We start from the raw sequence: 14218 nt of genomic DNA, 5'->3' as shown, positions 1-14218 counted from the left end.
CAAAAAATTTAAACCCACAGTACTAGTTTCATTTGCTTAGGTAACAACAAACCAACTAGTGGTTTAAAACAATATGTGTTTATTGCCTTACTTCTGTAGCTTAGATGTCCAGCAGGGATCTCACTGGGCTGGGATCAAGCCTTTAGCAGTGCTGCATCATTTTTGCAGCTTTAGGGGCAAATCTGTTTCTTGTCTTTTCAAGCTTCTAGAAAACGCCTACACTCTTTGGTTCATAGCCCCCTTCATCCATTTTCAGATCAGCAATGCTGCCTGTCTTCAACCATTATCCAGAGTCACATCTCTCTAACCAGAGCTAAAAAAAGTATTTTACTTTTTAAGACAATGGGTCTAAGGATGTGGTTAGACTAGGCTCACATTGTTAATACAATATTCTAGCTTAAACTCACCATCCCACGGTCCTTACCTTAATCACATTTGTAAATCCCTCTTGTCAGATATGGTAACAGATTCACAAGTTGCAGAGATTGGGATGTGGACATTCTGGGGTTAATTATTCTGCCTATCTCCCCAGTATCCACATCACATCCCTTTGACATACTCTAAAGATTTTATCAGGAAGCAGGATTCAGCTTCCCTCCCTCACTAGCACCCGCGAAGTTTGGTCTTCCTCTCAGTTCATTTCCACTACACCATTGTGGTAGAAATAGAAAGACAGACACAAATGGACAAAGTCAGTTAAAAGGGAGGTGATGTCAGTCTTGTCGTCTAGTGGGTATCTCTTGAAAAAGGTCAGAGATGAATGTTCACTATTTCTAGAAGAAATAAAAACCTAGAACATCCAGCAAAGTTTTTATTGTGTCCTGTCTCCTCCCCTTTCAACCTTAGAGTTCCTGGCCCTCAGGATGGTGAGCGAGGACCAGCACTGTGCTGGGTGGCTGGAAGTTTTCTACAATGGGACCTGGGGCAGTGTCTGCTGCAGCCCCATGGAAGACATCACTGTGTCCATGATCTGCAGACAGCTTGGCTGTGGGGACAGTGGAACACTCAACTCTTCTGTTGGTATCAGAGAAGGTTCTAGACCCCAGTGGGTGGATAGAATCCACTGTTGGAAAACTGACACCTCTCTCTGGCCGTGTCCCTCTGACCCTTGGAATTACACTTCATGCTCTCTGAAGGAGGAAGCCTATATTTCGTGTGCAGGTGACTCACTGTATGTTTCTGTGTGTCTGTCTCAATCCCGGTAGGATGCAGTGAGATTTGATATTTTAAAATCTAAGTGATATTTTAGTAATCTAAGTTTAATTTGGGTCCACAAAAATGACATTAAGTCAAAATGTTAGTCACTCAGTCGTGTCTGACCCTTTGCGACTCTGTGGACTGTATAGCCTGCCAAGTTCCTCTGTCCATGGAATTCTTCAGGCAAGAATACTGGAATGGGTTGCCATTCCCTTCTCCAGGGGATCATCCTGACCCCAGGTATCAAAATCAGTCTTCCACATTGCAGTCAGATTCTTTACCATTTGAGCCACTAGAGAAACCTAAATGAGGTAAGGATGGAACTAATTTAATTCACATATTCCAACCTTGATTGTTAAAATTTTTGAGATGTAATTCTTGTAACATTGTACTAGTCCTAAGTGTACAACATAGCATTTATGTATTTGTACATATTGGTAAATAATCACCACATGTATAGTAATATCCATCGCAACATGTAGTTACAATTTTTTTTCTTATGATGAAAACTTTAAGATGTATTTTCCTACCTACTCTCAAGTATAAGATACAGGGGTAACTGTAGCCACCATGCTGTACATTACATCCTCATGACATTAATTTTAGACCTGGAAGTTTGTATCTTTTGGCTACCTTCACCCATCCCATTTTGACCACATTGACCCTCTGGAAACCACCAAACTTCTTTGCATCTCTGAACTCATTTTTCTGTTTTTTTTTTTTTTTTAAATAATGCACATGTAAATAAGATTAAATGGTATTTTTCTTTCTCTATCTGATTTAGTTCATTTGGCATAAGGCCCTCAAGTTCCATCCATGTTGCAAATGGCAAGATTTTCTTCTTTTTTATGGCTGGATATATGTACATAGCAAATTTTATTTATCCATTCATCCATCAAAAAAGGCTTAATGTTGTTTGGCTATTTTAAATAATTCTGCAATGAACATTGGGTTGCACATATCTTTTTAAGTTAGTGTTTTTATTTTCTTCAAATAAATACCGCAAAGTGAAATTACTAACTCACATGGCAGTTTTATTTTTAGGTCTGAGTTTCTATTGTGGAACCTTAATACTGTTTTCCATGGTGGCTGCACCAACTTATCTTTCCCCCAACTGTGCACAAGGTTTCTCTTCTCGCCACAGTCTCAAAAATTCTCGTTATTTCTTGTCTTTTTGATAAAAACAACTCTATGAGGTGATATCTCATTGTGGTTTTGATTTGCATTTTCCTGATGATTAGTAATGTTGTATATCTTTTCATGTACCTTTTCATGAACAACTGTATGTTTTCTTTGAAAAAATGTCTACTCAGGTCCTCTGCCCATTTTTAAATGAGACTGTATTCTTTTGCTATTGAGTTGTATGAGTTCTTTATGTATTCCACATATTAACCCATATCAGAAATATATTTTGCAAATATTTTCTCTGATACTATAGATTGTCTTTCCATTTAAAAAAAAATATTTTTCACCACAATATTTTTGCCCTCTATTTATATATTTACCAACCTGCATGCCCTACTGGATCTTAGTTCCCCAAACAGAGATTTCATCTGGGCCATGGCAGTGAAAGCACTGAGTCCTGACCACTGGACTGCCTGCTAAGTTCCTCATTTTGCTGATGGTGTCCTTTGTTGTGCAGAAGTTTTTAGTTTTATGTCGTCCCACTTAGTTAGTTTTGCTCTTGTTGCCTAATCCAAAAAGCCACCACCAAAACTGATGTCTATAACTTTTTCTTCCAGGATTTTTATGGCTGCAGGACTTATGATTAAGTCTTTGATCCATTTTGAATTAATTTCTGTGAATGCTACGAGAGAGTGGTCCAGTTTTATTTTTTGCATGTAGCTGTCCAGTTTTCCCAACACCATTTATTGAAGAGAATGTCCTTTCGGCATTGCATATTCCTAGTTCCTCTGTCAAAAATTAATTAACTGTATGTATTTGGGTTTATTTCTGGGCTCTATATTCTATTCTGTTGATCTCTGCACCCAGTTTTATACCAGCACTATACTGTTTTGCTTAATAGAGCTTTGAAATATAGTTTTAAATCAGGAAACATGGCACCTCCAATATTGTTCTTCTTTCTCAAGATTGCTTTGGCTATTCAGGGTCCTTTGTTGCTATTGCTATTGCTAAGTCACTTCAGTCGTGTCTGACTCTGTGTGACTCCATAGACGGCAGCCCACCAGGCTTCCCCGTCCCTGGGATTCTCCAGGCAAGAACACTGGAGTGGGTTGCCATTTCCTTCTCCAATGCAGGAAAGTGAAAAGTGAAAGTGAAGTCGCTCAGTCGTGTCCGACTCTTAGCGACCCCATGGACTGCAGGCTACCAGGCTCCTTCGTCCATGGGATTTTCCAGGCAAGAGTACTGGAGTGGGGTGCCATTGCCTTTTCCGAGGGTCCTTTGTGGTTCCATACAAATTTTAGGATTGTTTGTTCCATGTCTGTGAAAATTTCCTTTGGAATTTTGATAACAAAATCCACTATCTTTCATCAGTGTCTTAGAGTTTCAGTGTACAGGACTATCACCTCTTTGGTTAAATTTGTTCCTAATAATTTATCAGTTTTTTGTTGAACTGTAAATAGAATTGTTTTCTTAATTTTTCCTTGTGGCAATTTGTTATTAGTGTATCGAAATGCAACTGATTTTTGTATATGAAGTTTGTATCTTGCGACTTCACTGAGTGTATTAGTTCTGACAGATTTTGGTGGGGGCAGTAGGGTTTTCTATATATAATATTATGAAATCTCCAAATAGCATCAGTTTTGCCTTTTCCTTTCAGATTTGTGTGTCCTTATTTTTTTTCATTGCCAGATTGTTTTGGCTAGAAATACCAAACCTATGTTAAATAAAAGTGGTGGTTAGGCATCTTTGTCTTGCATCTGATCTCAGAGAAAAAATATTCAGCTTTTTACTGTTGAGTAGGAGGTTAGCTGTGAGTTTGTATATGGTCTTTATTATATTGAGATATAATCCCTCTATATCTACTTTATAGAGGTTTTTAAAATCAGAAATGGATGTTAATGTTTTCAAATGTTTTTTCTACATCTACTGAGAGGATATGATTTTCATTTTCATTTTGTTTACTTGGTGTATCACATTGAATAATCTGTGAATATTGAACCATCCTTGCATCCTTTGGAACAAATCTCACTTGATCATCATGCATGATCCTTTGGATGCATTATTGAATTATGTTTTTTAATATTTTGTTGAGGATTTTTGTCCCTCTGTTTATCAGAGATATTTCTTGTCTGGTTTTGATATCAGAACCTTGTTGGCCTCATAAAATGAGTTTGGCAGTGTTCTTTTCTTCTGCTTTTGGAAGAGTCTGAGAAGGTTCTACCATTACACTGGGAGTTGGGATTTCAACAGCAAGTGCTGAATGAAGTAAATAAATATTGGGGGGTGACAGATATTCAAACCAAAGTGCTTATTCCCTGCAACATTTCTCTCTCTCTCTTTCCTACATACACAAACACACACACCCCATTCAGGTATATCTTGAATGATATGCTGGGTGTTGCCTGAGAGAATGTGGTGACAGATATTTCAAAAACATATATTCACCACTCCTTGCCTCTCTTGCCTCATCTCTTTGTCTTTTCCACTTGAAGGCTAAAGAAGTATTAAACTGTTAAATCTTTTATTGATGATATTTTTCCTACAGTAAAGCACCAGAAAGTGGGAGGTGGTTAAGTCTCTGACCCTGAAAGTGAGTAACCACCTCGCAGAAATCCTGCCATCACTTCTCACAGGATCTTTGTATAGATTGGGTAGGAGGTTTGATAGGATGATGTGGAAAGAATACATTAATTCTGATATTTTTTAACAGGTACATTTTACACTTGTATATATTTCTTTCAGTTTCAGGCTTTTGTGCCTTTTTCTTGGTGTTTTGTTTGTAATTTCTGTTTCCTCTGATTACTTAGCTTTCTCAGTATATCTATTTGAGTCTATTGCAGACAGTTTTACTTTCAGTTCAGTTTAGTTGCTCAGTCGTGTCCAACTCCTTGTAACTCCATGGACTGCAGCACACCAGGCCTCCCTGTCCATCACCAACTCCCAGGGTTTGCTCAAACTCATGTCCATTGAGTCAGTGATGCCATTCAATCATCTCATCCTCTGTCGTCCCCTTATCCTTCCCCTTTCAATCTTTCCCAACATCAGGGTCTTTACCAATGAGTCAGCTCGTCACATCAGGTGACCAAAGTATTGGAGTTTCAGCTTCAGCATCAGTCCTTCCAATGAATATTCAGGACTGATTTCCTTTAGGATGGACTGGTTTGAACTCCTTGCAGTCCAAGGGACTCTCAAGAGCCTTCTCTAACACTACAGTTTAAAAGCATCAATTTTTTGGTGCTCAGCTTTCTTTATAGTCCAACTCTCACATCCATACATGACTCCTGGAAAAACCATAGCGTTGACTAGATGGACCTTTGTTGGCAAAGTAATGTCTCTGCTTTGTAATATGCTGTCTCGGTTGGTCATAACTTTTCTTCCAAGGAGTAAGCATCTTATAATTTCATGGCTGCAGTCACCATCTGCAGTGATTTTGGAGCCTCCCCAAAATAAAAGTCTGTCACTGTTTCCATTGTTTCCCCATTTATTTGCCATGAAATGATGGGACAAGATGCCATGATCTTAGTTTTCTGAATGTTGAGCTTTAAGCCAACTTTTTCACTCTCCTCTTTCACTTTCATCAAGAGGCTCTTTAGTTCTTCTTTACTTTCTGCCATAAGTGTGGTGTCATCTGCATATCTGAGGTTATTGATATTTCTCCCGGCAATCTTAATTCCAGCTTGTGCTTCATCCAGCCCAGCATTTCTCATGATGTACTCTGCATATAAGTTAAATAAGCAGGGTGACAATATACAGCCTTGATATATTTCTTTCCCTATTAGGAACTAGTCTGTTGTTCCATGTCCAGTTCTAACTGTTGCTTCCTGACCTGCATGCAAATTTCTCAAGAAGCAGATCAGGTGGTCTGGTATTCCCATCTCTTGAAGAATTGTCCACAGTTTCTTGTGATCCACACAGTCAAAGGCTTTGGCATAGTCAATAAAACAGAGACAGATGTTTTTCTGGAACTCTCTTGCTTTTTCGATGATCCAACAGATGTTGGCAATTTGATCTCTGGTTCCTCTGCCTTTTTAAAAACCACCTTGAACATCTGGAAGTTCATGGTTCATGTACTGTCGAAGCTTAGCTTAGAGAATTTTCAGCATTACTTTGCTAGTGTGTGATATGAGTGCAATTGTGTGGTAGTTTAAACATTTGTAGACATTGCCTTTCTTTGGGATTGGAATGAAAACTGACCTTTTCCAGTCCTGTGGCCACTGCTGAGTTTTCAAATTTGCTGGCATATTGAGTGTAGCACTTTCACAGCATCATCTTTTAGGATTTGAAATAGCTCAACTGAAATTCCATCACCTCCACTAGCTTTGTTCATAGTGATGCTTCCTAAGGCCCATTTGACTTTGCATTCCAGGATGTCTGGCTCTAGGTGAGTGATCATACTATCGTGATTATCTGGGTCATGAAGATCTTTTTTATATATTTCTTCTGTGTATTCTTGCCACCTCTTCTTAATATCTTCTGCTTCTGTTAGGCCCATACCATTTCTGTCCTTTATTGAGCCCATCTTTGCATTAAATATTCCCTTGGTATCTCTAATTTTCTTGAAGAGATCTCTAGTCTTTTGCATTCTATTGGTTTCCTCTATTTCTTTGTACTGGTCACTGAGGAAGGCTTCTTATCTTTCCTTGTTATTCTCTCCCTTCAGGGAACTTCCATAAGCCTCTTATCCTCCTCCATCAGAGGGCAGACAAACTGAAAACCACAATTACAGAAAACTGACCAATCTGATCATATGGACCACGCCTTGCCTAACTCAGTGAAACTATGAGCCATGCCAATATGGCCACCCAAGATGGACGGGTCATGGTGGAGAGTCCTGACAAAATGTGGTCCACTGGAGAAGGGAATGGCAAACCACTTCAGTATTCCTGCCTTGAGAACCCCATGAACAGTATGAAAGGGCAAAAAGTTAGGACACTGAAAGATGAACTCCCCAGTTTGGTAGGTGCCCAAATTGCTACCGGAGATCAGTGGAACAATAACTCCAGAAAGAATGAAGAGACGGAGTCAAAGCAAAGACAACACTCAGCTGTGGATGTGACTGGGGATAGAAGCAAAGTCCAATGCTGTGAAGAACAATATTGCATAGGAACCTGGAATGCTAGGTCCATGAAGCAAGGCAAATTGCAAGTGGTCAAACAGGAGATGACAAAAGTGAACGTAGACATTTTAGGAATCAGCGAACTAAAATGGACTGGAATTGGTGAATTTAACTCAAATGACCATTATATCTACTACTGTGGGCAAGAATCCCTTAGAAAAAATGAAGTAACCATCATAGCAAACAAAAGAGTTCGAAATGCAGTGCTTTGACGCAATCTCAAAAATAACAGAATGATCTCTGTTCATTTCCAAGGCAAACCATTCAGTATCACAGTATTCCAAGTCTGTGCAATGGCAACCCACTCCAGTACACTTGTCTGGAAAATCCCATGGACGGAGGAGCCTGGTAGGCTGCAGTCCATGGGGTCTCTGGGAGTTGGAGACGACTGAGTGACTTCACTTTCAGTTTTCACTTTCATGCATTGGAGAAGGAAATGGCAACCCACTACAGTATTCTTGCCTGGAGAATCCCAGGGACAGGGGAGCCTGGTGGGCTGCCATCAATGGGGTCACACAGAGTTGGACATGACTGAAGCAACTTAGCAGAAGTAGCAGCATGCCCGAACCAATAATGCTGAAGAAGCTGAAGTTGAAGCTATGAAGCTTCTATGAAAGCTTCTATGAAGACCTACAAGATCTTCTAGAACTAACACCCCCAAAAGAAGTCCCTTTCATTATATAGGACTGGAATACAAAAGTAGGAAGTCAAGAAACACCTGGAGTAACAGGAAAATTTGGCCTTGGAGTAAGGAATGAAGGCAGGGTAAAGGCTAACAGAGTTTTGCCAAGAGAATGCACTAGTCATAGGAAACACTCTCTTCCAGCAACACAAGAGAGGACTCAACACATGGACATCACCAGATGGTCAACACCAAAATCAGATTGATTATATATTCTTTGCAGCCAAAGATGGAGAAGCTCTATACGGTCAGCAAAAACAAGACCAGGAGCTGATTGTGGCTCAGATCATGAACTCATTATTGCCAAATTCAGACTTAAATTGAAGAAAGTAGGGAAAACCACTAGACCATTCAGGTATGACCTAAAAAAATCCCTTACGATTATACAGTGGAAGTGACAATCGATTTAAGGGACTAGACCTGATAGACAGAGTGCCTGATGAACTATGGATGGAGGTTCATGACATTGTACAGGAGACAGGGAGCAAGACCATCCCCAAGAAAAACAAATGCAAAAAAGCAAAATGACTGTCAAGGAGGCCTTACAAATAGTTGTGAAAAGAAGAGAAGCAAAAAGCAAAGGAGAAAAGGAAAGGTATACCCATTTGAATGCAGAGTTCCAAAGAATAGCAAGGAGGGTTTTGCTTTACTCAGTAGCTATTTGTCTATCTTTTTCTTAAGTCTACTTGGTAAATCTGTATATTCCCTTAAAGAGTTTCTTCTTACTACAGAAATATTCTCTTGTGCGTATGTCATATTGAATAATAGATGAGAGTAGTTTAGAATCTATTTAACAATTTTCCACTGAAACCCGTGATGGATTCATGTTGATGTATGGCAAAACCAAAACAATATTGTAAAGTAATTAGCCTCCAATTAAAATAAATACATTTATATTAAAAAGTATATAAGGGAAATTTTAAATATAAATTTATTCTGTGTTTATGGACTAATTTTCTTTAATACACTTTATTTTCATAAACCATTTATCATTAATTTATATTTGCTTCACTATTTTGTTGATTAGCATTGATTTAAAGAAAACATATTTCACTGAATTTTATTCATCTGATCATTTATTTAATAAATATTTAACAAGCACTTATCATGGTATTTAGAAAATGTTCTCCATCCATACTTGTTGAATGAGTGCATACAATGTACAAGCACTGTCCTAATAGAATAAACACAGGTTAATTAAAGTATGCAAGGTCTTTCCTTCATTCAGCGGTGTGTTAGTGTGTGTGTGTGCCTTTATAGACACCTGTGTTTATATTTGTTACTGAATGTGGAGAGTGATTAATAAGTAAATATTTATAGGTGTTTCAGATATCTTTCTCCATCTTTAATTTTTTTCTCTAGAATATTTTACAAATTTTCTTATTTATTTTTAGGAACTCTATAAACTAACATCATTTACCATTTTTTTTAACATTATTTGGAAATATTTCCCCATCTTTTGTGTATGATTTTAGGTTTGTATATGTGTATGGGAGATTATGTGACCAAATTTATAACGTTTTAGTTTTTTGACTATGCCTTTAATGCAATGTTTCAAATGCCATTCTCCATCTCAAAATAACTTTTAATCAAGTTTATTTTCTACAAATGATTTTATAATTCCACTAAGTAATATTTAAAACCTTACTGCATATAAATTTGTTTTATTGTGTATGATGGTGTAGTATTGTCACCAGTTAGGAATTATATCTTAGATATATGATATGATATATGATATATGATATATGATATATGGTATATATATATGATATATGGTATATATATATGATATATGATATATGATATGTGGTATTTTTACTTATAATTTCAAAATAAAAATATATTATTTCGTGATCTCATGGGCATGACACCAAAAGAATAGGTAAAAATAGACAAGTGAGATTATCCCAGATGGCTCAGTGGTAAAGAGTTCACCTGCCAGTGGAGGAGACACACAAGACATGGATTCAACCCCTGGGTCCGGAAGATCCCCTGGAGAAGGAAATGGCAACTTACTCCAGTATTCTTGCCTGGGAAATCTCATAGACAGAGGAGCCTGGCAGGCTATACTCCATGGGGTTGCAGTGAGTTGGACACGACTGAATGACTGAACACCAGCACGACAGTAAAAGAAACAACAGTAGAGTGAAAAGGCACCTTACAGCAAATCATATAAGGGATTAATTTGCAAAATATATAAGAACCCTACAGCTCAAGAGCAAAACAAAAGCAACAACAACAAAATCTCTAATAAACTGATTAAAGAAATTAGTCAGGAACTAGCCATTTCACCAAAGAAGACATATGGATAGCTAACAGGGATATGAAAATATACTGACATCTCTAATCATCAGAGAAATGTAAATGAAAACCACAATGAGATGTCATCTTACACCTGTCAAAATGGCTATAATTAAAAAAAAGACAAATGTTGACAAGGTTGTGGAGAAACTGGAACTCTTCTGGATATTTATCCACATTAAATGTGTATATTGCATTTCAAAACTATGACCAAAAAATCTGTATAATTTATAGTGATTTGCCTTTTCATTCTGGTATTAAGTTTTTTCTCTCTGCTCTTGATTAGTATTGCTCAGTGTTGATCAATTTTCATGAGGCATGTTTGAACAGCTTTCCTCTATTGTCTTTGTCTTATGCTTACTTTCTTTTTTAGATTAACTTTATTTTTTTTATTAATTCCAATCTTGTACATCCTTTAGGCTTTATTTCCCATATCCTAGCTTCTTAAATGAAAGCTTACATTTTTTCATTTTATGTCTCCCCTCTTTTCTAAATCTAGGGTATAAATTTCCCTTAGACACTACTTTAGTTGCATTGGAAGAATTTAGTTACAGCATATCTTTGTTACCATTATTTCACAATATTTTCAAGTTTGAAAGTTATTTCCAGACCCAGGAATTCTTTGGAAGAATATTTCTTAATTTTCTCAGTAGGGATGGCTAACTATATTTTCTTATTAATACTTAATTTCACTCTGGTCAAAGTAAATATTCTGTATAAATTCAATTCTCTGAAGGTTTTTGCTCTATCACATGATCATCAAAACATCCATTTCTGCTTTGTTGACTATGCCAAAGTCTTTGACTATGTGGATCACAACAAACTGTGGAAAATTCTTCAAGAGATGGGAGTACCAGACCACCTGACCTACCTCTTGAGAAATCTATATTCAGGTCAGGAAGCAGTAGTTAGAACTGGACATGGAACAACAGACTAGTTCCAAATAGGGAAAGGAGTAAGTCAAGGCAGTATATTGTCACCCTGCTTATTTAACTAATATGAAGAGTACATCATGAGTAATTCTGGGCTGGATGAAACACAAGCTGGAATCAAGATTGCTGGGAGAAATATCAATAACCTCAGATATGCAGATGACACCACCCTTATGGCAGAAAGTGAAGAACTAAAGAGCCTCTTGATAAAAGTGAAGGAGGAGAGTGAAAAAGCTCAACATTCAGAAAACTAAGATCATGACATCCGGTCCCATCACTTCATGGCAAATAGATGGGGAAACAGTGGAAACAGTGACAGACTTTATTTTGGGAGGCTCCAAAATCACTGCAGATGGTGACTGTAGCCATGAAATTAAAAGACACTTACTCCTTGGAAGAAAAGCTATGAACAACCTAGATAGCATATTCAAAAGCAGAGACATTACTTTGTGAACAAAGGTCCATCTAGTCAAGGCTGTGGTTTTGCCAGTAGTCATGTATGGATGTGAGAGTTGGACTGTGAAGAAGGCTGAGCACCGAAGAGTTGATGCTTTTGAACTGTGGTGTTGGAGAAGACTCTTGAGAGTCCCTTAGACTGCAAGGAGATCCAACCAGTCCATTCTGAAGGAAATCAGTCCTGAATGTTCATTGGAAGGACTGATGCTGAAGCTGAAATTCCAATACTTTGGCCACCTGATGGGAAGAAGTGACTCATTTGAAAAGACTCTGATGCTGGGAAAGGTTGAAGGTGGGAGGAGAAGGGGACAGCAGAGGATGAAATGGTTGGATGGCATCACTGACTCGATGGACATGAGTTTGAGTAAACTCTGGGAGTTGGTGATGGACAGGGAGGCCTGGCGTGCTGCAGTCCATGGAGTTGCAGTCAGACACGACTGAGCGACTGAACTGAGCTGAACTGATGATCATTTAAAAATGAAAGTTTGCAGTGAATTTACAATAATGTAAATAACAAGTTCTTTCATTGTTGGGTGTATTGCTCTATATATGTTATTTAGCTAACTGTTGTTTACATCTGCTATATTCTTCATTCTTTTTTGTACACTTGGTCTGCATGCTATTGCAAAATACATGTTAAAGTCCCCACATTTTGATTATGATTTTGTCTATTACTGTTTTCATTCTGTCAAGTATTATTCTATATTTCAAAGCAATGTTTTGACATTTTCTTGGATTTTAATATCTATAATATCTTCATTAAGGGTGTATCCTGTTATAATCATGAAAATACCCCTTTTAACTCAATTAGCACATCTTGCTTTGAAGTCTACTTTCTGTAACATTTGTATAGCTACTCCAGTTTTCTTACGGTTAGGATTCACACAGTATGTACATTTTCCCCATCATTTTACTTTCAACCTTTCTTTACCCTCATATATAAGCTGAATATCTTCATGGTAGCATTTACATGAATTTTGTGGTTTTATCAAGATGGGCATTAATTTGAAATATCTAACCAATTTACTGTAAGTGCAGTTATTGGTATTGTTGGGCTAGTATCTATCATTTCCTTTTAATTGACGCATGTGCTTTATGTTCCTTTTTCCTCTCTTTCCCCCCTTCTTTTGTATTAAACAGATCTGTTATTATTCCAAATTTTCCTTTTTCCTTTGATTTTCAGCAGCTTTACTAGGTGTGGGAGTTTTCATGCCCATCCATCCATTTAAAAAAAATTATCAGTTATTATATCTTCAATTATTACTTCTGCTGCTCTGTCTCTCTGTCTTAGCTTCTCTTCTCCTCCTATCCCACTCCTCCTTCTTCCCATCTCTCATCTCTAGGACTCCTCTAAGTCAGTAATTCTGTGTTGAGTTCTATCTAAAATTCTTCTAAACTTATTAATTCAACTCTCTAGACATTTTATTTTCAGTTGGTACCTGTTCCTTGATTTTTATAGTTATAATAAGTTGTTAATGTTTTTCATCTTTTCACCATTTATTCTCTCATTTCCTCTTTTTTCCTCGATATATTGATCTTAGTTAAAATCTATATCTGCTAACTCCAGCACCTCTATCCTGTGAGTCTCTGCCTTCTCTTATTTTCTTTTTTTTTCACTTTGTTAATATGTCATGTCATCCCATGTCCTCGGCATTGAAAAAATGATCCTCCAGATACATTTTCTAACCCTTGAGAGGATTCATATTCTGTTTTGTTAAGCAAGTAGGAGAAGGGTTGAAGATCACTCAAATGTATAAATACAACTGAGAACTGAGCTGTAACAAGTCTAGGTTGCGGTTTTGGTAGCACTCAATCCACCTCTTATCTCTCTGTCCATGTGGCATGGGCCTTCAAAGATTTTGGTTGAAAACCTGGATATTTTGGAAGCTCAGCACCCAAGAGAGTAAGGGAATATCCACTCTGCTCTCCAAGACTTTTGACATAGGTCTTTGGCTTCCTGCCAGCTTCATGACTTGTATAATGAGCACATATTCGAGGAAAAAAATCTGTTGTGTGAGAAAGGATTTCAGGTCTCCAATTCTGTCTCACCACCAGGTAACCCAAAATTATGCTGGCTTCTCTGTCCAAATAGGAGTCCTCTGTTTCTTGAGCCCAGATTCTGAGCCATTAACCTAGGCACCAAATTGGGAAATTCCTGCAGAGAAAAAGAAGCTGTAGATCCTTGGCTAACATTGAAACATATTACATGATCTCCACTCTTTAGAATTTTAACATATTTAGTCCATGTTGTGTCCACAAATTTCTGATACTTTTCAATTCAGTTCAGTCGTTCAGTCATGTCCGACTCTTTGCGACCGCATGAATTGCAGCACGCCAGGCCTCCCTGTCCATCACCTCCCAGAGTTCATTCAAACTCACGTCCATCGAGTTGGTGATGCCATCCAGCCA

At 37.7% G+C, this 14218-nt stretch overlaps 1 protein-coding gene across 1 annotated transcript in view; it reads left to right on the top strand.

The window, feature by feature from the left end:
* The window catches only part of LOC113893409 (antigen WC1.1-like), a 50887-nt gene that overhangs the window by 20898 nt on the left and 15771 nt on the right, over positions 1 to 14218 (top strand). The window contains 1 exon segment of the mRNA XM_027543411.1: positions 847 to 1161. Within this exon segment, the coding sequence (XP_027399212.1) occupies positions 847 to 1161 (315 nt within the window).

This window comes from Bos indicus x Bos taurus, chromosome 5 (assembly GCF_003369695.1).
Source record: "Bos indicus x Bos taurus breed Angus x Brahman F1 hybrid chromosome 5, Bos_hybrid_MaternalHap_v2.0, whole genome shotgun sequence".
Taxonomy (NCBI): Eukaryota; Metazoa; Chordata; class Mammalia; order Artiodactyla; family Bovidae; genus Bos; species Bos indicus x Bos taurus.
The sequence above is the reverse complement of the archived record's forward strand: the minus strand, read 5'-3'. Positions and strand labels throughout refer to the sequence as shown.